The 27,672-nt window shown below is 38.0% G+C and overlaps 3 protein-coding genes and 1 long non-coding RNA gene across 4 annotated transcripts; 1 reads left to right on the top strand and 3 right to left on the bottom strand.

Moving 5' to 3' along the window:
* Window positions 1-8,832, top strand: mcmdc2 (minichromosome maintenance domain containing 2). The gene is made up of 14 exons (XM_084747247.1): window positions 1-97; window positions 1,357-1,487; window positions 1,564-1,623; window positions 1,772-1,967; window positions 2,148-2,270; window positions 2,603-2,704; window positions 4,385-4,513; window positions 4,953-5,190; window positions 5,296-5,501; window positions 5,901-6,058; window positions 6,978-7,157; window positions 7,253-7,392; window positions 7,865-7,974; window positions 8,611-8,832. Exons 1-14 carry the CDS (start codon window positions 1-3, stop codon window positions 8,778-8,780), a joined length of 2,040 nt encoding a protein of 679 aa, XP_084603373.1. The 3' UTR covers window positions 8,781-8,832.
* A 740-nt stretch (window positions 8,833-9,572) lies between these two features.
* On the bottom strand, window positions 9,573-12,909 carry LOC146307511 (uncharacterized). The gene is made up of 6 exons (XR_014772705.1): window positions 12,786-12,909; window positions 10,865-10,909; window positions 10,690-10,753; window positions 10,383-10,451; window positions 9,925-9,969; window positions 9,573-9,716 (listed from the first exon to the last, which is right to left on the bottom strand). It is a non-coding gene; the product is annotated as an uncharacterized LOC146307511 (long non-coding RNA).
* Window positions 12,910-14,741: 1,832 nt separating this feature from the next.
* Window positions 14,742-18,736, bottom strand: tcf24 (transcription factor 24). The gene is made up of 3 exons (XM_084747182.1): window positions 17,587-18,736; window positions 15,591-16,047; window positions 14,742-15,317 (listed from the first exon to the last, which is right to left on the bottom strand). The coding sequence occupies exons 2-3, from the start codon at window positions 16,026-16,028 to the stop codon at window positions 15,207-15,209; spliced, it is 549 nt and encodes a 182-aa protein (XP_084603308.1). The 5' UTR covers window positions 16,029-16,047; window positions 17,587-18,736; the 3' UTR covers window positions 14,742-15,206.
* A 139-nt stretch (window positions 18,737-18,875) lies between these two features.
* ppp1r42 (protein phosphatase 1, regulatory subunit 42) lies at window positions 18,876-27,672 on the bottom strand. Its single transcript, XM_084747183.1, has 9 exons — window positions 27,652-27,672; window positions 25,787-25,991; window positions 25,533-25,699; window positions 24,553-24,691; window positions 23,660-23,776; window positions 20,723-20,840; window positions 20,437-20,571; window positions 19,942-20,032; window positions 18,876-19,283 (listed from the first exon to the last, which is right to left on the bottom strand). Exons 2-9 carry the CDS (start codon window positions 25,916-25,918, stop codon window positions 19,199-19,201), a joined length of 984 nt encoding a protein of 327 aa, XP_084603309.1. The 5' UTR covers window positions 25,919-25,991; window positions 27,652-27,672; the 3' UTR covers window positions 18,876-19,198.

The raw sequence follows: 27,672 nt of genomic DNA, 5'->3' as shown, positions 1-27,672 counted from the left end.
ATGGCTGACATTTTATCATTGAAAGAGTCAGCTCTGGTCTACCTGGACAGAAGTGGCGGCCTTCAGAAACTGGCTGAAGACTGCAAACCATTCAGCGGTAGGACTGAAAATTAAAAACTAGAAAATAATTTCTGCTGAAAGGGACAGTAACGATTTTTTTTGAAGTGGTGTAATGAACCGTTGGCAGGCGCCTATGCCCTGCTGTGGGCAGGAAGAGCTGCGATACTTACTTTAGCCACCTTAAAAAGGCCAACCTAAAAAAATAATATCACTTTGTGCACACTACATTTAGAATATTTTCACCACTTTACCTTGCTGCCAGACAGTCTTTTTCTTTAGCACATTATATACACAAAATATTACTCTCTCTCTCACTCAACTAGACTCCATTGGTGAAATCAGTCATTTTAGCTTTGCTGTGTACCATTGCCTCAATTCCTTTGTGTTAATGTGTGACTTTGGTGTTTTAATTAAGATTCACCAAAGTCAAACAACACAAAATAAGAGATTGAGGAAGTTGTAGTGCAGCTGTAGCTGTAGTCCTGTGTTCTGTGTGGTTGTTGGCAAATGAGTATGTTAGCTTTTGAGAGAATGATGGATGGCTTATATAATGGCAGTTAACATCCAAAAAGGAAGTCTGATGGCAAGTTAAAGCCGTGACAATGTACACTTATAATATGCTCTTAAGATAACTTTGATTTTTTTTAGGTGGGCCTCTTTTACAGTGACTACAACATGTTTTGCTGTACATTGCGTAGTTTCCATGCTGGTATTCCTCTCTTTCTTCAAACTGAAGGCATATTGACTGGTATCTACTGCAGGTGACACTATGACTATGGATAAATACTTCATACAACAACAATAAGGTTGTCAAACGTGTTGAGGTATCAATACTTTTTCAATACCACATGCATAAAGATTTCATTTGACATTTGATAGTATTGAAAGTACAGACGCTGTAAACAATGATTTAAGTGCTCACTCAAGACTTCAGTTCAGTATAGTCTTTATTGTCCTGGCTGAAATTTGTCTTGCAGCAAAACCAGACACAGTGACTCCTTTGTACCAGCACTGTGTAGGTTAGTAAAAAAAATCAAAAAAAAAATCCTATTTTGTGTGCCAGGGACTTTATTTCTCTTTGTCATCATATCAAAAGAAGTATAAAGGATTGTTTTCTATACTAGTATTGTATCAAAGTTTAAAATTCTGGTATTGTAAAAAAAACTACATCACCCCCTCAAATAATTCAAACTATCCATTTAATCTTCCCTAGCAGCCATGGATGTAAAAATGACTAAACTAAGTTACATTTAAGCTAGAATGTCAAATTTACTAACATTTGCCCTTCCTTTGCAGACCCCCAACAGATTGAGGCAGTCTACAGGTTTTGTGTCAGTGTGAATCCCTCCGATGTGATAGAGGTGGATCCTGTATTAGGTGACTGTGTTCTGCATGATCCTCTGAGAGCAGCAGCGCTGTTTCAGTCTGTAAGTGAAAATTGTGAGCTAGCTATAATGAATTGTAAACTTATATTGTGAGGTTAATTCATAATTCCTCTTTCAGGTTTGCTTCCTGGCGATAAAAGTACTTTCACTTGTTGAAAAAATACACACAGAGAGTCAGGTATGAATAAAGGATGTAGAGTCTTCTTCCCCTTGGTTACTGATAACACTATGTTTAGTTTAAGTGCCATTTCCTTAAATTCAGTATGCAGGCACCTGATATGAAAAGGAAAGTTGATTATCACCGCAATCTGATTGTTCCTTTTGAGGTGAATGTAATTCTGAAGTTGACACATCTGCCTCCATTCCCTGAGTACACGTTGGACCTTTGTAGTTTTCCTCGTGGGTATGGTCCAATGAGGCCTGTCACCATGGAGGGCGTGGTCATCGCCATGACAAGGGTCACGAAATACACCCAGGGAGCCAGGTTCCTTTGCATTAATGATGACTGTCCCTGCTCTTCAGGTAGTCTTAACCCTCATTTGTTTCGCTTATCCTCTAATAGTATTAACTGCAAAGACAAATCACAGTTAGTTGGGCTTGTACACAAAATTTGATGTTTTTCAAGCGTTTATCATACAAGGAAGATTTGTTGACTCAAACTTGGATTCACATTTGATTTAATTTCATGGTTGCTGACTTTAGGGTTTCATCACATTCGTGTCCACGCACCTGGAGCTACAGAGTCCGCTACTGTGGGAAACAACTTCAGCTGCATGGTCTGCACCTCCCCACTGAAAGAGGATGTGAAGTTCAGAGTGTTGGGAGGTGAGAGTGTCAGACATCACTGGAGTCAGTAGTCATTGTATTACCAGAAGTAGATGCTGGTCAGCCAATGTAAAGACCTTTTTTAAGAGGCTATCATACTTTTTGCTGCTGACCCTGTCCATGGCAGTTTATTGCTCGCCTTCTATGCTGGTGCCCCTCTCTGCTCCTTCTAACTGGGGGGCGGCCAACTGGCATCTACTGTAGATAATACACTGTCTATCAATAAGTACCTCATGCAACCTGACATCAGATAATCCAAACTATCCCTTTAAAAGACAACTGTGTGCATTATTATGATCTGTGTGTTTGCAAATGTGTCTTTGTGGAGACAGACAAACAGCTTGTGGAGCTGATTGATGTTAAAGCACTGGATGGTCTAAGTGTCCATCAGCAAAGCTCATTCAGGTACCAGTCTGTCACCCTGTTTCTGAGAGGTAAGTCTGCATCAGACAGTTTAGACAGTGGATGGGCTTCATATGGCTCAGGCTCAATCAGTTATTGTGTATTTTGCCCCCTATTGCACTGGCTCCAAGCCCTTTTCCAGAAGGGGACGCTTTTTTTTATCACTGAGTAGACTGACTGCCGCTGACTAAGAGGCATTATCGATTAATATTTCACATTATATTCAATGCATAACAATAAAAGTACAGAGCAACTGCTAACATCTACAATAAAACAAGTGTTGAGCAGATTATGTCCTGTGAATATTGCATCACAGATGGCAGAAATTGAAGACTCTGTGAATATAGCATGAGTTCAGGTTTTCACTCTGCCTTCATCCTTTGACAGTTTTAAAAAATATATATCTTAATGAGCAGTAAGTAAGTAAAAGTTTTCTTACACCCCTTGGAAACAAGGCCTTGTGACTTCTTGTGATGCTTTAGCGACCCCTAGTGAGGATCAGGATCCCCGGGTGGCAAATAATGCAAATATTTGTTGTAACATAAAATGTGTGAAACAGAGCTGGTATCCTATTTTCATCTGTGAGATCACCAACTGCAAATCAAAGACAACAACAGTAGCTGTAAAGCAAAAAGATGTCTGAAAGGTTCACAAGAGAATAACCAAATCTTGAAACAACTAAGACTACAAAATGATAAACAGTGCAGAGTACAACTACTCTTTTGTGAAGTTCACCTCTAACAGAATTTTGATTTGTTTTGTGGTATCAGGTCTTTATTGTGGAGAACATCTGCAGAACACAGTGTCTTTTCCTTTACAGCTTCTAAACTAAAGAGCACAAAATCATTTAATCTCCATCTGGTGGAGAATGAATAGTCACACTGTCACACAAATATAATCCCAACCCCTTTTTGTTCTGAATTTTCATGAGTTGAAGTAGAAGATCTAAGACTTTTTCTATGCACTCTCTCAAATTTTGTGAGGCGCGGTGATCAGTAACATAAAACAAAAGTGTAGCGTGAGTTGAGTACTTAGAGTTAGTCAATTAGTTTTTCCAGTTTTAAAGGCTCAGTTTTCATTTGCAAGTCAAACCCTTAAACAAGATTTTGTACTATAGATTGATAGTCTCAACTTTAAAAAGGTATTATTTGTTTGTAAAATCATATTCTCATCCATTATATTCACCCCCAGTCCTGAGTAATGTGGTTGTAATAGCTTATATTTACACACAGTCAGATACATTGAAGTTTGCCATTAATTCTCTCTGGCTTTCTTAATGAGGCTCACTTTGTAACACAAACTTAGTGGGGTAGAGTTCAAATAAATAGATTTTTGTGCAGCCAGCCACACACACAGAGTGCTGCATGGTGGGATATTAAGTGTTTCTGTCCCCTCTAATAACATTGTCCAGCCAGTACCCCTGAGAGCTTAGCAAATCTCAGCACCAGGATTAACATATTCTGTTGACCCAGTCCTGTGAAGGAATTCAATACACTGGGTTCCCGTTACTAAACATATATGTTAATAAGTGCAAGGAACACTCATTAGCTGGCTGTGCAATTCGCACACAGAGAAATCTTTGTTCTTAAGGCCTCACTCTGTATTTCTCTTGGCAGTGGTTTGTAGGTGGCATGCATGTTTTTTCAATAATCACCAGGCAGCACAGAACAAGCCATTTGAGTGCTATTGCTTTGTTTCCCCCATTCACACAGATGAACTGTGTAACTCAATGAGAATCGGCCGACTCTACAGGGTGTTGGGCATTGCTGCGCATGTGCACCAGTGGCCCAGCATCACCTGGAGTGTAGAGGCAAATAACGTCCAACCGTGGGAGCCAAAGTGTAAGACAGTAAATTATCTCATATTAAATCCTGCTCCAAATCTGCAGAAATCACAGCTATACTGATAACAGACATTTTGACACATCATGATACCGTTTTTTGATTACTGTGAACAATTTTGCAAATGAAATATGGACTCAGTGATAAACAAGGCTGCACAGAATATGGAGGAATAATGATAATATAATATTTGTTCAGTATGTTTTGTATTTGTTTGAGCTGCAGTACCTAACTACAATCTACTCAAAACACACATGTTGACAGCTGGATTTTAAATCGATTTAAACATCTAGCGGTTTGTACTCAGATGTCAAATATGGTGAAAAATCCCCCCAGAAGTCTGGAAATTCCAATCTGGAAAAGTATGGATCTCTGAAATGAAAAAATGTGTAAGAGCCTGTACTGAAACATCTACCATGTCTCACAACTCTACCTGTAGATCCCCGTAAAGTCAGTTCCAGCTTCCAGGAGCTTTTGAAGGCCACAGCCGGTTCTCCCTGGAGGTTCTCTGCTGTTGTGGCTCAGTGCTTTGGGCTGGACGTGGCCCCTCCAGGCCTCTACAACACCTTGAAGCTTGGATTGTTGCTCAGTTTGGTACAGACTAGAGCAGATGCTAAAGACACACTTCACAGCTTGGATCTCCTCGTCGTCACCAGTGACACTCTCATATCAGACAGGTAAAGTGGTCTTAAGCCAACTTTGCACATCATAAGTGGATGCACTGGATATGAACCTTGACATTTAATCCTTCTCATTACCCACAACCCCTGTGTTTGTGCTAGACTAATGACCTACAGCCTCAGCTTGGCGTGTCGGGGGATCAGGCATCAAGCCTCAGGGGAGATGTTTGCCTCTCTGTCCCGCGATGAACACGGGGCAGGCACTGCTAACATTCACGCTGGCTCTGTCCTGCTAGCCACTGGTGGCATTTGCATGCTGGGAGATCTGGGCTGTTACAAAAAGGACAGGTTGGATGCCATTCAATCAGGTAGACGACCAAAGTGAATAATTAAATAATACAGTGTTGCTTCAGGTCCTTAAAATGGCTTACAAAGTCTGAAATCCAGTAATCTGAATTTTAGGCCTTAAAATTACTTTAAATACCCATTGAACAATTCTTAAAACTTGATGTTTTGTATCGATCACACTGTCACAACAAACAGTATCAACTTTGATTCTATAACCACTAATCCAAACTGTGCTTGTGTTGTTTTGACAGTATTTTAAATTGCATTTAAAATGGTCTTGAAAAGTCTTAAATTTACCCTGTTGAATTGTGCAGGAAGTAAACCCTGTAAATAATTAAATTTAATTAAAGTTATTATTATTAATTTCTGCTACACATAAAAAGACAGTTTACTTAGTTGTTCTTCTGAATTTTTCCCAGTTCTGGAGAGCGGCACAGTGTCTATGTTCATCCCTGGGAAGAAGTATGGTGAGGATGCTGACCAGCAGCTTTCCTTCCCAGTCCAGTGCAGCTTCTGGGCGCTCACAGATGCCTCTCGACGGTCTGCAAGGCCAGACTTTGCAGTACTTGGAACAGCAGTGGGTTCAATCACAACACTGTGTTGTATTAAAATAAATAAATAATAAAATACTCCATTATGAAAGGTCAATCACAGCACCCTAAGGTCTTTTATTTCTGAATAGCACACCATAGCTATGAATAACAGACCTTTCTAATGGATGCAGCTCTGGTCATAGAATAATAAAATCATTTTTAAATCCCTGAGATAATTTTTAAATTAATATGTTGTGTCAAATTATTGATTTCTTTTTTTAAGTAACCACATAAAAAGCAGGATAATCTACAGTGAGCAGAGCATTGTTGAGAAATAAACCCCTTCAGTCCTGCACCACTCTGTCATGGTTAATTTCACAATAATGATCCACTCTCTATACATAATCCCTCACATAGCTCATTTAAAACATGGTCTGAATGTCCACAAGTAGATCTGCATTGACATTTTTTAAATAATAGTATGTTTTATAAATTGTGTGGTGCAGTAAACTCACTTCTACAATTGTCACATTTCATTCAGCGCAGATGTTGAATGCAGACAGCACAAACAAAACAGGAAATTGAGACAATTTACTGTTCTTGAAGGAAGTGCCCTGCCCAGGCAACATTACCTCATTAACCCCCTTGAGGAGAATTAGTGCTTTGTTTTTGTCTTTTGCAGGGGAAAGGTTGACAACAAACAATAAATTGTATGACCAGTCAAATAGAAGTTTCAGAGTTGCTTTAGATCCCAGTTTACTTTCTGATTTAAAGGGAAAATGTGTTAGTTCATTGCTTTAGTATTTTATTTTCTTGCATCAGATGACTGCATTGTACCATCAACACTACTGGACACCCACATGAAAAGTGCTGAATTTTCCTTTCAAAAGAGGGTCATCTCTGCAGTTTCGTAAACAGGACATTTGACAGATTTCTAATGCCCAGTCTCTTCTATGTGAGCAGGAAATGGGTCCCATACCAATTCAGTTGGCAGATGCCTTTGGCCTGGTCATTCAGTGTCGGGACATGGTGAGTGAGCGGGCCCTGCTGGCCCAGACTGTTCACACCCTCCAGCAGGCAGTACGGCCTGGAAAACCCCTCTACTCACTCTGCTGGGAGTTTTCTACTCAAGACTACCAGGAGGTGTTTTTTTTTTTTTTTATTAAAATATGTGTGTTTACACATTGATCTTATATTGTAACTGCTGTTTAATTCTTGATTTATTCTTTGCTTTCCAGCTAGTAGCTTATGCACAGAGTTTACAAGTGGAGCTCAGCCCTGAAGCAGAGAAAATAATCCACGGTTACTACATGGCCAGTCGCAGAGTCCGAACACAGAGTCAGGGTGTCAAGATGTCTATGGCCTCTATCAAACTACTGTAAGCACTCTACTACAGAACCCAAATGAATAACTGTTTTTAAAATACTTTATTCTTCACTTTTTCTGCCTCTCAACCAGTGACTGTATTTTAGTTTATCATTGTCCAGTGTAATGCCAGTATCGTCCACTAGGTGGAGCTCTCATTCAAACTACACTCTCAGATGACTATTATTCATGTGGGTATGACAAATGTTTACAAATCTTTTTCCCTGTGGTGACATATTTTATGTGAAATTAAAACTATGAAAATAAATCTGTTTTTAACTGCAAGACAGAAATGTCACATTAAGTTTTAAATCTCTAAACATTTACATGGCCTAAACCAGTTTTGATTACTTTTAATTATCTGTAGCCATCCTACTATATACAACTTTATTTTTTTTTGTTCATAACACTCAAAAAAAAAAAATTAAAAACTCAAGCAAACATTCATTTATAAATGGCGTTTTCATGCGTTTTTTCTGTTGCAGGATCTCTTTGGCTGAGGCGCACTGCAAACTATGTCTCAGAACACGAGTGCTGGAAGAAGATGCTGTGATTGCTGTGCTCCTCTGTGAAAACTCAGTCACTCTCAAGCATGGTAGTGTTTTTTAACCATTCATTCTCAATTTTACCAATACTAATGGTTCTAATCAAGAAGTCATGTCTGTTTGCCCAGTTTACTAATACTGATTGAATTACAGGGTTTTAGCAGGTCCTTCAATTTTTAAATCCAATAAATCTGAGTTTAAAATGTCAAATACAATTTTGACAGGTCTTAAAAAATGACCTATGAAGTTAACATTACTATCATAAAATTGGATATAATTTCAGACTTCTTTTTAAATGTTTTTTGAGAAAAACAGATGTATGATCATGCTGTAACTAAAAAACAAAACCAACATTGAACCAATAAACACTATTGCACAATACATTTACTTTTTTGCTGGTATGGATGTTTGTCTAATTACATTCTTGAAGTCTTAAATGAAACTTGAAACCTGCATAAATCCTGCGTTACACCTTATTAACATGTCATTTAATGTTTTTTTGTTAAATGGATGTCCTTTTTTTTAAATGTTCAATCAGCACATGTGAAACCAAGTCAAATTACTGTACATACACAGCTTTACCATAGCTTTTACTCAGACTTGGGCATTACATTAATAAGCACTACAAGAGCTCAAGGCCAACAGTTTCTAAAGCTTTTTCATGATATGCCTGCCTCTTTGTACAGGAGCCTCTGCTCTCATTATTCCATCGGACGCAGTCTTCCCTTGTGACCTGGGAGAATCGGATGGTTTACACAGGAGAGACGTGACCCTGGATGAGCTCCACCAGAATATCCTACGCTTCATCTATGCCTATGCACCAGGAGCAGACACATACATCACAGAAGAGGAATGAGACCTCCCTAAAGGTTAAAAAAAACACAAGGTACAGGCAGCACAAAAAAAAAAAAAAAAATCACACCTATATCTCTAAATGACCATAAGTATTGTTTCCTTTTAAGGTTGGGCATTATGGTGTATTTTTTTATTATGTGATGTAAAATGTATCTTGAGACATTAAGTGTTATTTTAGAGAAAATAAATTAAGTAGAGCAAACATGATGGAAAGGAACATGATGCATTTCTGCACATTTAACTTCCAAACAGTATAAAGTATTTGGGACTGGTGATGTGAATATTAATGCTTTCACAAAATATTTTAAGTTTTTGGATAAGTAATAGTTTTATCGATCTAATGACTAAGTTGGTAAAGGCAAATAGCACAGCTAGGGCAGTCTGGGAAGTTTAGAAAAATGCACCATCTTACTGTAATGTGGCCTTTACAAATTAACACTTGTGCCATTTCACAATATAACCCTATCAAAAATGTATGCCATTTAGTCTCATGAGATATATTGCCCTGGCCTATTTCTTTCAGTCCTCCATATCTGCAGAGACTGAATTCATGCAGGCATACAAAAAAAAACAAAAAACTTAAATCTAACACACTGGTGACAGAGGGGGAATAAGCAGGGACACAAATTCAAAACATCATGGTCAAGGCATTTTCTTGCAGGTTTGGTTTTATTAATAAAATGCATCAAATTTCAAAAAGAAAACCGGCAAATCAACTCTAGATTCCCTCCAAATGCTGACAGATGAGCTCCAGACAGAGTTAAAAAAAAAAAAAAAAAAAAAAAAAAAAAAAAAAAAAAAAAAAAAGTGTCCATACTGAAATAATATGTACAAAGCTACAATTCAACATCAGTGCAACATTTGTTTGACAGGCTGGATTCAGCACTTGCCTTTGAAGTGAGGTTCCTCCACAGATGGTCTGATCTTTCAGTTGATTCTGTAAGCGTAGGAAACAAATAATCAGTTTGACTGGGGAAAAAAATATTTGTGGTATTAAAACTTAGTCATTTAGTTCAGTTAGTCACATTCTCAGCAGCCCATTTTGGTCTGATGGGTAAACGGCGAAAAAGTGAACTCATCATTACTTAAAATTAGCCAGTCTTGATGAAAGGGACACAAAGTAGTTCAGTTTAGGCTTTATTTACCTCAGATGACACGATGGAAACACTGCTGTTGTTCCAACTGCTCATCTGTGGGGAGAAAGTGGAAGTACTCATTACAATTACATATTGCAAGTCAAATAGACATTATCTGTCTACAGGTGACCCCTGTGTTATGGTAAATGTTAACAGTCCAGCTCATTGGAATAACAGTGCAGATTAGTCTCAGTAAAAACTAAGATTGCAGCTGGTAATTCAGTCATCACAGTTCTCACCACTCTGTTGTCTGATGGGTAAACGGCGAAAAAGGTGAAATCATCACTATTTCAACTGCAAGAATTGAGCAATGGGCTCAGTGTCAGAGACTCAGCACTGCACACAAGGGGGGTGTTTGACCAAAATTATTTTGAGAAGCTTCACTATATCTGAAGACTCCCCCACCTGCAGTTCCAGTGTCATAAAGATATAGTGGTACAAAAAGAAAATCATAGCAAGAGACTCACCTCCTGATCAGCATAGGAGAGACGGGAGCACATCTGGCGCTTCTGACCACATCATGACATCTGATGCAGCTGAAAGAAAAGCAAGTAGTAACAGGATTAAGATTAACTTTCTATCAACAATATCAATATCTAATTCACCATCTGTAAGACCAGTCCTGACTGATCTTATTACACTGGCGATTCAGTTAGTCACAGTTTCACCACCTTATTGTCTGATGGGTAAACGGCAAAAATGTGAAGTCATCACTATCCCAGCAGCAGGACTGACATATACCCTGCAGTACAACAAAAAATGTCAAAGGCTCACCTTAAGGTCCACATGATGAAAACCAACATTTGTCCATCTGTAGTGTGCAGTGGTGACCTGACATCTGAAATTTAAAAAAAAAAAAAAAAAATTGAGTAAAACTTGTCAATTTGAGGCTAAATTTTTAACCAATCCTGCAATTTTGTTTTAACAGCAATTAAAACTTTAATCATACCTTATCAGGTGTACCAATCATAGAGCAGATTTTCCACCTTCATAGCTGGAAAAAAGAAAAAAGTTTAGTCTCTTAATTCATTTTAAATTCCTGTTCAATACTTTAAATAGGAGTATTTTCCCACAAGACCTGTACAAGTATCACAGTGACTCTACAAAACCTCAGAAGTAATTACTCTCAGGAGTCATCTATTGATCACCAGCTTGCATGAATAACATGTACTGAAGAAATAGCCAATATGCTGAGGACAGATGACTGATCACCCGAAGGTCAAAGGGTACAGTGTTAACACAGCTTGGGAGCATGGCTAATGTCGCAGGTTTGAAGACGGGTTCAACAGCAGGTCACGACCTCTGCCATGACCTTACGTCCTCAGAGGGGGCCATGATGACTTTCCCCCAGTGAAATAATGGGAGAGGGCATTCCCCTGAGTGACCAGCAGCTCTTCTGCTGACCCCTGGACACATTCAGATATGGTCATGGGCTGTAAGAAGCTGAATGACATAGAGGGCGTTTTTGAACTGTCAAAAAGAATGATTTATTGCATTACTTCAGGGATGAGCCCTGTCTATAGCGAAATATCAAAACTAGTTAACTAGTAAGTAAGACTACCCGAAAGTTACATTACAGAGCTATAATCAGTTGATCAAAAGAAAATTAGTTCCAAACCATTTTTTTTCATTGTAACATCCACGTTTTATTCTAGAGATGATCATTCTGATCCCATAAACCTGTAATTCATACTAAAATAAAAAGCTTAAATATGCCATTCATCCCGTCTGTGGCACGAGCAGTTCATGTTTACGTCTGAGTCGGGGAGCAACAGAGGTCAATGTAATATTATAATTTAACACATTTTTCTAAGTTGGATCAATGAAATAAACAGGTTGGCCATTTTGATTCACAGTGATCCTAGTTTAATCACTGACAGAGATTTTAGGATCTTCAAACATAACAGTAAAAAAAGCTTAACAGGATTCCTTAGGAAAATAATGTTCTAAAGTTTTTTGTATTGTAGGGGTCCTTGACATGGAAAAGTTTAGGGCTGCAGTTAATTATTTTCCCTATCGATTAAGCTGTTGATCACTTTCTCAAACTGGTTATTGGGTCTGTAAAAGGTCACAAGGTGGTGAAATACTGATCACAAAGCCTAAAGTAATGTCTTCAAACGTCTTGTTTTGTTCACAAACCAGAGATTATCAGTTGAATTATTTGTTGTAGCTTTTAAAAGTTTGGGAACCCTACTACAAACTCATGTTACCAGAGGATTTGCATCTAAAATGCAGTTATTAAACGCCGTAAAATATGATCGTTATATTTGCACAAAGTCAATTTAATTTAGAAATTAAGTCAATTAGTGTGGAAATGACAGTTTGAGAGAAGATGAATTATGGGCCTTTGAAGGCTTATAACATTAAGGTTTAAAACCGGCACGTGTCATCTTGCAAATTTGGGCTCCAGGCAAAGGAAGTTGAGTATCCCATTTTTATTTAAAAATGGCTCCAGTATAAAAGAGGTCTGTTTAGCCTGCATACTGATTACAAGAAGAAAAGCCATATATGAAATATCCCATTAACAGGTATGAGAATAAGTGACTTGATTAGAAGACCCTGTAACTACGTTCAGTCCATTGCACATTGAGAAATTCGCTTGCCATGTTAAAATTAAACTGCCCATGTATGATGTACATTTAATAAGTAGAGAATAATTATAGTGCAACTTGTTTTTTTTATCAAGACTTCCTCAAATCAAGTGTTAAGCTGTTCTCGTTTCTCCCACGTGGCAAACCAATGAGCTAGCTAGCTGTTAGCTAAAGCTAACAGGCAGCTGGCGTCTAAGAGTTAATCCGTGTAGAAATACGTCCACTACATGCAAACAACACGGCTGTGGAAATACAACAAGCATTTTCCCTACTGCCTACCTTTGTACTGAAGATTAAACATGAAGCAGTTTTCTTAGTTTTCAGATGTGGTGTAGGGGAGCAGTACCGCAGCCCTCTGCTCGTGGTTGAGTCTCCAGGAGAAGAGGGTGGATTTCCGGATCCGACCTCATTTCACTGCGCCGCAAAGCTGCGCACTGCAGCTCCTGAGGCGTACAGCTGTGCAGTAATTATATTGTCAGCGCCAGCTATATCCTATTAAGTTGATTATTTCTTCGCACATAAGCACCAGGTTTGTGGCGAATTGGTTATTTATTCTGGAAATTAAGGTGCTCTCTATTTTCTTTAGCTCACTGTAGATAAAACAGATTTTATACCTGAAAAATTGTATATTCCTCATTTCCTCATTTCCTGGCTAAAATAAACACATGCTGTCCCTTGTTTCCTTTTAAAATGCATTGCCCTTCTCGTGTGTTTATCAGTATTTTAAGAAGTTATACAATCAGCTTTAGTCCAAGAAAAGACAAAGAAAAAAAAATATGTATTGAGTGTCAGTAAGACATATGCAACATCTAACTTTTGCTTCCACTTTACAAATAAAGAGGAAATTATCTAGCCTACAATAGCTTGATTATCATGGCAGAACAATTTGTACACAGATGCAGATTCATTAATGCCAGACCACTGTTCTAAATCTCTGTGAATGAGTTAATGAAATTTAAGAAATCCTTGAAACTTATAAAAAACAAACAAGCCTTGTTTCTGCAAAAATATACACTTCTTTACTATTAGACCTCTGACCCTATTTATTTATTTATTTAAAGTTTTGCTTTATTGATTTGTGCATAGTTACTTAATAAAGATGAAGCAAACTTGCTCCCACTTAAATGATAAATTGATAAATGTGAAGAAGCTAATAGACCTTTTTGACAACAGCCACTTTGATATGAAATAGTAGAGTATACAGGCTTTATCAATGCTACTACCGTGTTGGCTAACTGGTAACGATGTGCTATGCTAAATCCAGAAGAACCTTAATTAATATCACCTGTGTGATATGGCAACACCTGGTAATACCTGTGTTTACCCTACTATTTCATATTAATACGCCTCCCGGGAAAAATGTACTCAGTACGCCTTTGATCTGTACAAAGTACAAATGTTTTCTTTCTTAAACATGTTGATACTATGAACACAACTAAAATACCAGAACTACGTATGTATTTATTGTCATATAGCCCATTGGATATATAAAGCTTGCTGCATATTCTTCAGTCTGCAATTAAGTACTTTATTGATGAATAGAAACAGAGACTATCCTATGATCACAAGAACAATCATGTCCAGAAAATACTATCAGTGGATACTATTACTACTACTACTAATAATAATGATAATAATAATCTCTATGTAGCCTCTCAGTTGTTATTTGAATTTTCTTACAATTATTTATTTTATTTCATTAAAATTTCAAAAGCACAATACTCGATGTGACAATAATTCATAGTGCAATTCACTGGTTATACATTTATTTATACTGTGCATTTCAGCCAACCTTTAATTTATAATAGTTGCTTTTTAACACAATTATTATGTCCCCCTTCAGCATTATTGTTTGTTTATACTGCTTATGTGTTGTGTTGTGTTGTGTGTTTTATTTATATATATATATGTATATGTATGTATATGTATATATATGTGTATATATATATATATATATATGTATATATATATATATATATATATATATATATATATATATATATATATATATATATATATATATATTATTTATATATAATGCAAATATGTTTACATAGTTATTTCTTACACCCCTATATGCTTATATATACCTCTATTCATGAATGGGAGCATCTGTAATGGAACCAGTTTCCCCTCCAGTAAAGGATTTCTGATTCTGATTAAATAGGGCTAATGAAAAAAGGCACGTTCATTAATTTTTTCCCCCTGATTATCATCAAAACTTTAGCAAACTCGTCTTTTTTCACTGCAGTCATTTATTCACAAACACATTTACAACCATGCATGTAAAAAATAAAGAGGAACATGAGATGGAGAGCCTCCATTGTTGACTCTCTGACAGACCACTTCACATGACAGATGTTAAGTTATTCACACATGCATTTAGTGCAAATGTTTTCAACTGAAAGTGCACACCTCAAGCATGACGGGCTCATTATTACCCCGTGGAATTTCTACAAATATCATACCTAGGAGGGACATGTAGGGAGCTGCACAAAGGATTAGCCAAAATAACAACAGAGTAACATCATGTATGCTTTCTCAAAATTATACAATAAAATTAATATATTAATTTACAATGTCTTCCTGTTTGTAGTGGGAGTAAAATCTGATAATTGTGCTACAATCATAAGGCATAATAACCAGCATGGACTCATGCAAATATGAAATATCATACAAATGATTTATTTAAGCTTATTATTACTGAGAGGTGGACGATGATGGGCCTTCATTCTCTGACTCTGAAGGATTTGTGGTGTTGAGGAACTGTCCGGTTGCTCCGACGTATAGTCTGGATCGCATAGGCCATTTCTGCAAAGATATTGAATTTATTAACGAACGCTTCTGTAACAGGCCCAAATGCACGCGAGGATGACGTTGCATGCTTTGAAAAATTAGGTATACTCAAAATTACTTTAAAAAAAAGTAGATCATTGTAGATCAATGCAGTAAGAAAATCATTAATGAATTGTCAAAATCAAAATAAAATACTGAATCACAATTTACAACAAAACATAGATTATAATTATAATTATAATTATAATTATAATTATTATTATTATTATTATTATTATTATTACTGACCTTGACTGGGTGCAGGTAGCCATCACCTTTCAAAGAGTGTAACGCCTCTGTTTGTCTCGTGCTCTCTCCTTCTTCCGTGCCTTCCTCTTGCAGTGTTCGAGTCAAATGGGCAATATAGGTGGTGGCCAGTATCAACACGTCGAGTTTGGACAGCTTGGTGTCCGGCGGCACGGACGGCAAAGTCCTTTGAAGCTCCAGGAACGCGGTCCTCAGGGTCTGCACCCGGCTCCTCTCCCGCGCTGCGTTCGCTGCTGCCGGCCGTCCTCTGCCGCCGAGCCCGCTGCTGCTGGGGCTCTGCAGCACCCGGGCCCGCTGCTGGAGCTCCCGGCGACGGCCGTCCGGACTGGGGCTGGAGCTCGGACTGGACGTGGGGCTGTCGTCCACCACCGCCCCGGAGATATTAGCGCTGTCCATGCGGAGCGTCTGTCTTCCAACCATGGAAGATGCACTCACAGACCTGAGGAATTAGATCACATGGACCACTTTTAGTTGTTTAACTTGCCTATATTGCCCGTTTTATTAAGCTCAAGTTTTAAGAGACAAGACTATTTTATAGACAACTTATTAGTTATTTATTGCAGTCTATATGCATGTTCTACCTTTAACTTAACGTTAAATTCATGTAATGATTTAACTTACTGCATTTGCATTAATTTATTAAACGGCAACTTAAGCTGTCTGTCTGCAGTCCCTTACTGAAAATATATTTTCATCAAAATTGCATGTTGCTGCAAGTTAAACAGACAACACATTGCTAGCTCATCCACCAATAGTCTGTAATGCTGAGTAGGGATGTAAAGATAACAAAAACTCGCAATACTATATGATATAAAGTCCATATTTATCGTGATATTAATAAACAAAGAAAAATTACCTTGCAAAAATGTAATTTATTAAAGCTACTACACGAGTTTTAAACTGGTTTTGAAACAGTCTCAGTTTAATACTGATGCCTCTGTATGACCTACATAAGTTAACAAGACCATCAGTAAAAAGATGTCTGTTTCTGTTTAATTGTTCTTAATGCCTGCCAGTGGTTGATTCACAGGAAACTTTCCCAGGCAAAGTTACAGTGAGTAAGAAGTTCACTGGTTAAAAAGAAGCAGAAAGACATTTTCATTTAGATAATTTTATTTTTAGCGTCATATTTGGTGGCTGTTATTATTGGGCCTCCAAAATCAAAGCAATAATAAAGTTTATTGTAGTAGCTTTAAGCTGTCTGCCTATTGAACATGCATGATGTCAAATCGCAGGTTACTAAAAATTAAACAGACAACACATTCCTAGTGTACATCTCATCATACACTAATAAACAAAACATGAAAAAAGCCAAATGCAAGAAAAAGACAGCAGTCCAAAGATGCACGTCCTGATTACTCAGTGACATGTCAAAAGACCTGCAGTCCAAACGAAGTCTCTGCCAGGCGTCATATTACCGGTGTTAAAACTCACTTCAAACATTTTGATGAGCAGACATACAAATATAAGCATTAGTTGTGTATAAATACATGCATATACACATACAATGCAGCATGACGATAAATCTGTAAAATTCTACAGAACTAATAAAGACATAATTGCAATTTTAAGACTTGTGGAAAATAATAAAAAAAAAGAAAGAAAAGAGAAAGAATAAACAAACGAAATACCAAACCTACCCACACCCAGATACACCACCCAAAGGATCCAACTTGCTAAATGTCATTAAATAAGCTCAGATGATCATTTCTATTACATCTAATTCTCTCAACCTCAAGAGTATTGACAAGTGTGGGGTGTCTTTACCCTTCCACATCATCATTAGTTGACATAAAGCAGTAGTTGATAAATCGTCTGTGAGCCAAGCAGTGTTAAAATAATAGGTTGCGGCTCAATTCTTGAATCAAAACTTTCTTAAATTATATTAAATTAAAAATGTGGCACTAATACATCTTAATCTTTGGAGACTGACTCATAAGAGCAGCTTCTGTTTCTGGTGCTTTAATTTGGAGTTTACCTCTGCTTTCTCTCAAAGGCGTTGTCTCAAAACCCGACATGAAGGCGATCCAAAGAGGGCTACTTCGACAGGATGGATGTTTGGCTCTTCGGTGCAGCAGAAGACTCCCAGTCCACGTCCTGGTTATCCTTATAAAGTGGTGCGTCTGCAGAAAAGGTGCGCAGCGCTCCCTGTGCGCTCATCCAACACTTCACCTGTGTGCGTAAAAATCTCCGGAGCCCTTAATTTATTGGATACACAAAGCGGCGGACAAGTATTTCACTCCGACGTAATTAATCACTCCCTCGCAGTGCAGAAGGCTGCTCTTTCCCTTTCCTAACTTATTTCAGTCTGAGGGGCAGCAGAGGCTCGTTTTCAGCGCCAGAGGCAGGACTTCTCCTCTCCTTTAGCTCTAATATGTGGTAGGCCAGATCGCCACTCTAATTGGCTGCGAACCTGACACTGTACTTTCTTTATAGGCCTATCAAAAAAGTGAAAGTTAGTCAGAATTGCCTCAAAAATGTGCTCGTCATGGTCAGAAATAAAGGCTAGGCTTTCAAAACGCTATTTGCAACAGACCTTGAAGACAAGATGACAAGTGTAAGGTGATCTGCAAAACATTTGACTAATTGCCAGGGTGTCTTGAATTGCAAGCTCATTGGAACAAGCTAATAAATAAACTCCTGCACTGCAATCAACAGGCGGGCGTTGAGGAAATTCTTGTGAGGCTCATAAATTAATCACTCTGATTTGCAGGGCTGCAAACGGAGATGTCAAATGGCAAATTAATGAAAGGAATTATTCAGAATATGTATATCCTCGGACTGTTCTTAATAAACATTGTTTTTGTAAGGATGGGGTAACAGTATTGCTCCAGGCCACTAATTACAAGGCGAAGTAAAGGGAGGTTAAGTAAGCTTGTTTCCCTAATAACCCCGCATCTTTCAGGGGGCACACACCCACGTGGCTCCTAAAATCTCATTCAAACATTTAGTAACAATGGAGACAATAAATATTTGAAATTAAAAATGGGTGAATCATTCATCACAATTTGAACAGAAGCACATATTGTTAGCTTTAGATAATTCAAAGCTTTGTAAATGTAGGGCAAACAGATCATTTAGATTGTGCCACTTTGCATCGTGGGGTTTTATTTGCCAAGAAGAAAAATGACACACACCACAGAAAATAGGACTATAAGCAAGTTATAGTTTGACTCGGACAGATTATTTATATCCTCACCCCCGAAACTGTAATTAGAAATAAATCAGCTGTGAAAACGAAGGAAAGAAGTGTGCACAAACCATTAATTCATTGTTCTACTCTTTCATTTAGTTAATATTTCCACGTTATTAACTCATTCATTAAAAAAAAATAGAGTTAGCTGTAACAGTAAGATAAAATCAAAACATTTTAAATATGCTGTGAGGGGAAAGGTCACAGTTTTAAACCACTATAATCCACAAAGTCAAGGATACTCTGAAGTATCCTGCAGCTAGGGACATCACAGAAACTGCTCTATGTCCTGCTAATTTTACAAGGATGAAAGACCGACAGCTGAGGATTAGTCCTGGGCTCTGGCTAACTTGTGTAGAGGAGGAGGTGGAGATTTTACAGGACTGGTAGGCTTGTCTTAGGCATCCATATGACTCTGGACTGGTGATGGGACAGTCACATGACCGAGAAGTCCACTTACAGGAATCTTTGAATTTTGTGCCCTGTGATATTGGAGAAAAAAGAAAAACAAGCTTTCATTATGAGATCACAGTTTAACAGTCATGAAACATTTCTCCTGAAACAGGAGTCATATATTTTTTTAAAGAAATATTGTCCAGATTCTCTGATTTCAGGCTCTCAGATGTGAATATATTCTGGATTCTTCAGTCCCCTGACAGTAAACAGAATATTTTTGGGGTGTGGACATTTGAAAACATCATCCTGTGCTTTAGGAAACACTGTTTGACATTTTTAAAAATACATTTTCAGACATTTTGTTGGACCAAACAACTAACCAGTTGATCGAGAATATGATCAAGAGATTAATCGATATTGAAAATAATCTGTTAGGGCAGCCCTACCGCTATTTGCATTTGCTCACAAAATAGCAGGTAATTTGTCAAGTAGGAAGAATGAGGGGAATTAAAATAACTGACACATACGGACATGAAATAAATGATAAAATACAGTAAACTTAATATAATTTTTTAAAAGGATTTTAGGGAGAATTGTTATCAGCAGCTGTCATCACTCACAATTTGCATATTTCATCATCATATATAAATTCTGTATGACAGCTGGTTATAATGAGAATATTTTATGTCTTCAGTTAAATCATTTAGAAAGTCAAACATGTGTCCTTGTGTTATAATACTGGACCTGAGAGACTGCTGCAGATTCCACCTCTGCATGTTAGCAGCATGGCTGTAGATGTGACCTGGATGTGGACCCTGACCCGCGTCAAAGTCATCTGGAATATAAACAAAGTCACACAAGAACACACGCAAACACACTAATTTAAATAAGATGATACTGCGAAAGTTTTTCAATACAAAATTCATACAATTTTTAGTGGCTTCTACATTTTGCAGAAACAAAACATGATGTTATTAACATGTAGATGTTTCTCAACATTGTGACCATCCACATCATCACATTCCTAACACACTTAAATAGCAGATATATGTGACTTAGTGCTGGACAATATTGCTTATAAATAATATACAGTATATTTTTAGGCTATTTCTGCTGTATCTTAGTACAGATTTTCAAATGATGTCCAAAATGTACCTCATCTCTTGAATTGTAATTAGGGAGTAATTGTGATAATGTGGACACTACATTAGATGTTAAAGTGGATTAAAACAGACTTACTTATTAAGGGATAGGTGATCAATGGTCCGGTCATCATATGTGTGTTGTTTTTTTTCTTCTTAGCCTCTTTGGATGCTTTCCAGTTAATAAGGAACTGCCTGGTTAACTCATTAATTTCCCTGCCATCGAGAACCTCTATAAAAATAAATAAATAAATTAAGTTAACAAAAATTTAATTTGGAATTAAAAAGTAAACAGTGTATAGTTTAGCTTTTATCAAGGCAGTGACTTAAATATTAGCTTAAAGTGTTAAAGTGCATTTTCAGATTGGGATGCCATGTCTCACCAAGGCTTTTGCACACCGTTATGAGATGGTCTCTGTATTTCAGTATTTTACACACAGGGTTCCCACTCAAATCCATTTGAAGCAGCTGAGGCCAGTGGCCGAACACATCCTCTAACTCCTGAAAATAAACAAAAAAGAGAAACTTCACCTATAATATGTTACTAATGTTTCAAATTGTAATACTGTGCCTCTAAAACTCAGTGATCAAACAGGAAACAATGGACAACTTTCTTTTAAACAAATATGATACATATTTATACGATTACTAATTAAAGACAAACATCCTTTAAACTTTTAAAGACACGGTATGAGTGAATAGCAATGTGCAGTACAAGGGCCAACGGAAAGTTCATAAACAAGACATCAGTCTGTTTTAATAAACAGTGTCGCCGGTGTCATGTAACTACAAGTTTTCTCCTGGGGCAGTGTGAGGCTGGCTCCTCCAGCAAGTTGCCTGCAGTTGTATGTTTATCTAAAGGCACATTAATCCAAGCCTGGAAATATGAATACTCTCTGGACACGCTCTGATTGTTCATTGCCTTCCTGTCTTGGCCAAAGCGCTTCCACTTTTCCAGCTCGTGCTGCAATCAGTTCAGAGGGGACCCCTGAGCCTCGCGCGCTCCCAGGCTTTGATAAATGATCGTGTCAGGGCCGTCACTCAGAAGGCCCTCACCGAAGAGCAGCCCAGCGCCAAATTGCCCCCCACGCGGGGGCGAAGAGAACAGCAAAGGCTGGATACTCACTGAGCTCGGCTGGTCTCTCACATGGACTAATGATGGGCCAGTTATGAACCTGTATTTGACCAGGGCTTCGATTCCCCTGTCCTCTCTGCCCTGCACACAGCTAACGGTCTCCAAAGATGCTCCCCATTTGTCACCCTAGCTGACTGCCTGTCATAATCTATTTTAAAAATCCATAATGTTTCCTCAGGATTCTGAGCAAACAGTGCAGAAGAAGGGATTGATCCTTTGGAGTGCTGTCTTTGCAGGATCAATAGTGGCAGACGGGTTGTATAAATTATAGGAGATATCTGCTGAAAATGACACGTGTTCAGCAATTACCTGCATCAATGTCCTCAAGAGAAAGTCACTTTAGACTGTAGTCGATTATGAAGTGCTTTCAAAGTCTCATTCTGGTGTTAGGTGCCAGCGACAAAAAAGAATTAAGCCCTTTTTAAATGAAGCCATCAACCTTTTCAATTAAAGGGATAGTTCAGATTAGTGGGGCTGTATGAGGTGCTAATTGATAGTCTATGTGCATTACCCACAGCAGATGATGGTCGACATGCTCCAAGTTTGGAAAAGCAAAGAAGAGTCCCAGCACAGCACCTAAGCAATGAACTGCTGTGGACAGGGTCAGCAGCAAATTGTACTAAATAAATGTTAATAAAAAAAAAAAAACACAATCATTTTAAGGGTGCACTATATTTATTTTCACCAACTCTATAGATGACATCAGTAATTTTACATCCCAGTATGTAGGAGCTGCTCGTCTAGCACTGCCTCAATCAGTTAGTTTGTTTGTGTCATTGTGTGACTTTGGCAAAAGATTCAAGTCACATAATACCACAAACAGAGAAATAGATTGAGGCAGCAATAGACAAGCAACTCCTGTACACTGGGAGATAAAATTACCATTTTTATTGAAAGGTCATGTAAAGCAACAATAAATGTGTATTCTGAGTTTCTCACGCCACAGAAACGTGTGTTATTAACAACCCTGCTAAATTTCAAAGAATAAAAGAATGAATGTATATTAAAGTTGGTCAAAAAATCATGAAACAAATTAGCAATTTTTTCACCCATAAAATGCTGGGGTTGTGTCTGTTCTACTGTCTCAGTGTCAAACAACAGCACCACCTGAAAACAACCTGACACATGGATGTTCTGTCTAGCACCTTTATTGGACATTTCCAGGCATTTTAATTCACCAGAGGACGGTGACAGGATGGTATTTTATTTTCTTCTGTGTCAGGTTGTTGGAACTGAAGTGAGCTGAAGTGAACTGCTGGGCTGATTTGGACTGAGAGAGTTGCTGAATGTTTGTTCATAACTGACCATTAGGGAGGGTCAGGGGAGGGGAAGTGGTGTCGTCATTCATGTCTCAGTTCGCGGGGCTTATATTGTGTTGTGGGATCATGGCTCTGACATGTCACCAAACCATTTGTCAAGTCAGCCCAAAAATATTCTGAACACAGAAACTATGAACAACAGTTTAACAATCTTAGTCTACAACTCAGCGCAAAATGTGTTAAGAGGAAAATATTTGAATTCCCTTTACACAGACTTCTGTTCCAGGCCAGTACTCATGGGGTTGTGTTGAAAACCATCCACCAAACTGTAGTTAATACATGTCACTATGGATAAATACCTCATACAACCCACTTCAAAAAATCAGAACTATCCCTTTGATATATCAATTCAAACAGAAAAATTACTGCCACGAGACAGAGTGAGCCTCAAAAACAAGCAGGTCATTTTTCAAGGAAGTCGGAGAGCATAAATCATATCTCTGCCTCAGATGAATCTCCCATAAAGTTAAGTACTGCTGGTCCGGGGTATCAAATAGAGGATTCTGAGGCAGAGAGGAAAAATCAGCCTCCCAAGGAAAGAGAGAAACTTGTGCTTGTTTAAAGCTGTCAGCGAGAAAAATCTCTGGGGAATAGCTCGCTGATTTGTTGAATAATTCTGACCCTGTGCGAGTCATGGAGGCTGGGAACCTATGGCGGGATTTGCAGGATTTGGTTCTTTAGAACCCTGTTCTCCATATCATTTCACACATCAGTGCAGAAGGCTACGGAACAATGCTAATGCTGACCTGATCAACTAATAGCTGGTATGTTGACTTAAATATGCCGTGTCATGCAGAGTTGCTGTGATGTGGTACTATTTACTTTGACTGCACCATGCACAACCATTTTTTTTAAGTCAGACTTACCTCCATATTGTGCAATTTATTGTCAGCAGCAGAAAAATGCTGCAATTCCTTCAGCACTGTCAGAGCCTGGATGTCATCAATGTTGTTGTTATTGATATTCAGGACACAAAGAGATTCCTGTACAAAGAAGAGTTCAATTTTTCATTATTAGCCAAATATCAAACCTTACAGTTATTCAAATATCTTTCAACTTCCTAGAAAAAGGCAAATATCACAAAGTAACAAATTCATTAACTCAAAGAAAATTTTACTGTCTACAAAAACATATATGAAGGAGGCACATTTCAGTATGTGCGTGTGGCCAAAATATATTTATTTATAGTATTTTGATCTTTTTCTCCACTTGAGATCCAGCTGAATTAAACATTTAGATCTCTTTATATACCTGAGCTCCTGGGCTCATGTCCAAATCGGACTCTAGATAGTGCTGTTGCTAAATATTCATCTTGGTTTGAAGTTTATAATGGCACATTTATAAAAAGCTGGAACTCTTTAAATTTACACAGCAATTTCTTTAATTATCCAAACAAACAAGAAGCTGAGACTTTTGGTGTGTTTATCCATGGCACGAAGCAAATAGACAGACCTAACTGATTTGTCAGACCAGAGAGAGCAACAGAGGTCCCTTTGACATCATCAAACCCAGCACAATACTGCTTTTACATGGATCACTAGCTTCTGAGAAATCTAAGAGCTTTTAAAATGGATATGATAACCTACCAGGGTGATGCGCCACACATATCCTTGTGTATAAAAAGAGAAAATTAGCTCTTTCCTCAGACTTTCTAGTTGCTTAAAAATACATCATTTTAAATGAAGAAGCCTCAAATTATATGTGGATCATCCTTCTTTCTCATACTATCTCTGTACTATACAGTAAAAATAGGTCATACAGCGAGTGAGACGAGAGTCCTGGGGTCAAAGTGCAACTTCTCCCCTGGTTCCAGCCTCTGATTCTGCAGATGAAGCTCCTTCAGCTCACTGAGGTTCTCTAAGCCCTCCACCACCGCAATCTTGTTTCCACCCAGATACCTGGAAAGCAGGAAAACCACACACATCCTAGACTTTTAATGGATAGTTCAGATTTTTTTGAAGAAGGATTGTATGAGGTACTTATCCATAGTCAGTGTATTACCTACAGTAGATGGTGGTCGTCACTGCCCCAGTTTGGAGAAGCAGCAAGAGTACTGGTGTAAGAAGCTTTACAATGTGGTGCTGTGGACAGGGTCAGCAACAAAACACATTCTAGCCACCTAAATAAAGGACACAACTAAAAAAAAATCTATATTCGTTTTAGTGTATGCTATTTTAAGAATATTTTCATTGCTTTCCTTTGCCATCAAACAGCCTTTTTCCGATGGGAAACCACAGTTATATAAGCCAAATATCACTCCCTCCACAACAACCAGACTCCAAAATCAGTCATTTTACCTGACCTGCCTTGTCTGTTAGCTTCTTTGTGCTATTATGTGACTTTGGTGTTCTAAATGGTTGGTGCAGGTTCACTGAAGTCACTCAATAACTCAAACAAACTAAAAGATCAAGACAGCGATAGACCAGCAGCTCCCATATTCTGCAAGGTAAAATGATGGATTTCACCTATATGGAGCCTGATTGGTTTTGAGAGAGTGATATTTTCCATCAGTAGCCTTTCTGAGGACAAGGTAAAGTGGTGAAGATACTCAGTTCATTGTCTAGATTTCTACACTGGTATTTCTGCTGCTTCTCCAAACAGGCCATGCTGAATGCCATCTACTATAGGTAATACACTGACTATGAATAAATACTTCAACCCCACTTCAAATAATCTGAATTATCCCTTTAAATGATTGTCACAGCACAAGACAACAATCCATCAAAGGTGTCTACTCACAGTTTGGAGAGCCTGTGCAGACTGGAGAGATTATCGATATGAGTGATGTTGTTGTTCTGCATATACAGATGGGTGAGGTTGAAGGCAAAGTCAAGGTTGCAAATGTGTGTGATCTGATTATCATACAGGTAAAGGACTGTGAGGTTTCTACACATGGAGAGATCACCCTGAAAACAGAAGTAAATAAAAAGTGAGGTGTAGTTGAGGACAAAAAGCACAGAAATAAAACTCCACCGTTGATAATGGCTACTCACAATATAATCGATATTCTTGCTGGAAAAGTGTAGGTGGGTGAGTGTCTTAAGGTACTCTGGGAAGGAGAGGCCCCTTTTCTTTTTGAAGTGGTGTCTAGATTTAGCAATCAGATCGACGGTCAGGCGCACCATGGTGGCTCGTCACAGACGCTGCTCAGAGAGGATCCTTTTCAGCTTCAGCCAAGCGTTCAGCCCACAGCAGCGACTAGAAAAAAATAGACTCATGTGAGCTGCAATAGACCTTAGCTGGCAAACAAATGTTCCTCTGAATAACTATTTACTAAAGCCAAATTATTACAGCATTCATAATTACAAATGACAGACAAACATTAACCTTTTACAGAACTGTAAATGACCTAAAACCTAATTGTCAATTCACAATTAGGGATAATTGATGGGGAAAAAAAACATCACCATTCTCAAGGAAACTTGCTGAGAGGCCAAAGGTTGGGTGACCACTCGATTTGTGTTGTAATTAGAGAGCTCAATTCCCTGAGCAGACTGAGCAGAGCTTCTACTACTTTCTTTCATTCATTGCCCATGGGGCTTGTTTACTAGCTTGACCTGACATTGACATATGAAAATTTGCAGTTTGATTTGACTTTAAGATAACACTTTATTAATCTCACAACAATGAAAATTTGCACTGTTACGGCAGTAAAAGGGGGAAAAAAACAAGAACATCAATAAAAGATCTTAAGAGCTTAACCAACGGTAAACAGTAAGATATAATGACTAAGCAAATGAGTAAGATGTAAAAAGAAAAGAAAACAAGAAAAAGACTTGGCAGTTAAATCAACACTATTACACATATTTTTGAAAAATTAGATTGCACATTTTGGTATGAAATAATATTGCACAGTGTGGTATACACTGATATTTCTCTGAGTGGGATGTTGATATTGCACATTGTTTACACTAATATAAGTCAGCAAGCTTGCGAATATGCATTATCATATGTCATATCTCCACCTGCTAATTATACAGCAATCAATGTGTGTGTGGCTAAGATATGATGTTGGGTAGAGAAAGGCACAGAGATGTGACAGCAGGTCTTTTCCACACTTGATCTAAAAGCATCAGGCTGAGGTTATAGGAGACAAGAGACAGTGATCAATAAACCACAGCTCAGCTATGGACAGAAGCTGTAAGCTAACTGGACTTATACACCTCTGGGTCTTTCCTCTCCAGGGATTTGGGGATAGCAGTTTATCATTGTCAAAGAGAGTGCAGCGCTCATAGATGTCCAGGTCCGGGTAAGTGGGGGGGCAGGAAAGGTACACAAAGTTTTATTTAACTAAGTTTATCCACAGATTATATTCAGCTAAACATTTCTTATGAAAGCTGAAAAAAGATATAGATGTAAACTTGCCTTTCCTGAAACTTTGGTCTTGTAATTTTAGCTACATATGAACTGTGGGAAGATGTCAAAAACTCTAGATCACTAGATCATGCTCTTTACTACAGAAATATTACATTTCGTTGCTTTGAATATAGTGTAAATCTTTAAATTAAGCATCATGAATGTCAATCTACAAACAAAGACGTTTTGTTTTTAATGGCTTCATCTCTAATTTGTGATGATGCCGATGTTGTCCTTTGACACCGTGCAGCCTTAATGTTGATATTTTGAAATAAAGAGAAAAATAAGGTCAAGATGGGATTCAGGCAGTCGGTCAAGGCCCGAAAAATTTTAAGTCGAGTGGTAAGAATTAAAAATGGTTAGTTATGTAGCTTACGCTTTATTAGTAGCTAGCCTAGCTTACAAGCAACCACACCAATGTAGCGTCTTCTAGAACCAATTTTAGCATGGATAAGATAAATTTGGACATGTGTAAAATGTTAACTAAACTTAACTCTCCTACCTCCCCAGGTCTTCAGGTTTT

Source organism: Lutjanus erythropterus, chromosome 21 (assembly GCF_056507025.1).
Source record: "Lutjanus erythropterus isolate fLutEry1 chromosome 21, fLutEry1.hap2, whole genome shotgun sequence".
In the NCBI taxonomy this organism is placed as follows: domain Eukaryota; kingdom Metazoa; phylum Chordata; class Actinopteri; order Lutjaniformes; family Lutjanidae; genus Lutjanus; species Lutjanus erythropterus.
This window is presented reverse-complemented; position numbering and strand designations above follow the sequence as displayed.

Excerpts from the sequence above, each read along its gene's own strand:
- mcmdc2 (XM_084747247.1), top strand. The coding sequence starts at position 1 with ATGGCTGACATTTTATCATTGAAAGAGTCAGCTCTGGTCTACCTGGAC. Across the intron at positions 2,271-2,602 it reads GAAGTTCAGAGTGTTGGGAG|ACAAACAGCTTGTGGAGCTG; the intron begins GTGAGAGTGTCA and ends TTGTGGAGACAG. Across the intron at positions 7,393-7,864 it reads ATGGCCTCTATCAAACTACT|GATCTCTTTGGCTGAGGCGC; the intron begins GTAAGCACTCTA and ends TTTCTGTTGCAG.
- tcf24 (XM_084747182.1), bottom strand. The coding sequence starts at position 16,028 with ATGGTTGGAAGACAGACGCTCCGCATGGACAGCGCTAATATCTCCGGG. Across the intron at positions 15,318-15,590 it reads GCTACCTGCACCCAGTCAAG|AAATGGCCTATGCGATCCAG; the intron begins GTCAGTAATAAT and ends ATATCTTTGCAG.
- ppp1r42 (XM_084747183.1), bottom strand. The coding sequence starts at position 25,918 with ATGGTGCGCCTGACCGTCGATCTGATTGCTAAATCTAGACACCACTTC. Across the intron at positions 25,700-25,786 it reads GCAAGAATATCGATTATATT|GGTGATCTCTCCATGTGTAG; the intron begins GTGAGTAGCCAT and ends TTCTGTTTTCAG. Across the intron at positions 24,692-25,532 it reads CTGCACAGGCTCTCCAAACT|GTATCTGGGTGGAAACAAGA; the intron begins GTGAGTAGACAC and ends CCTGCTTTCCAG.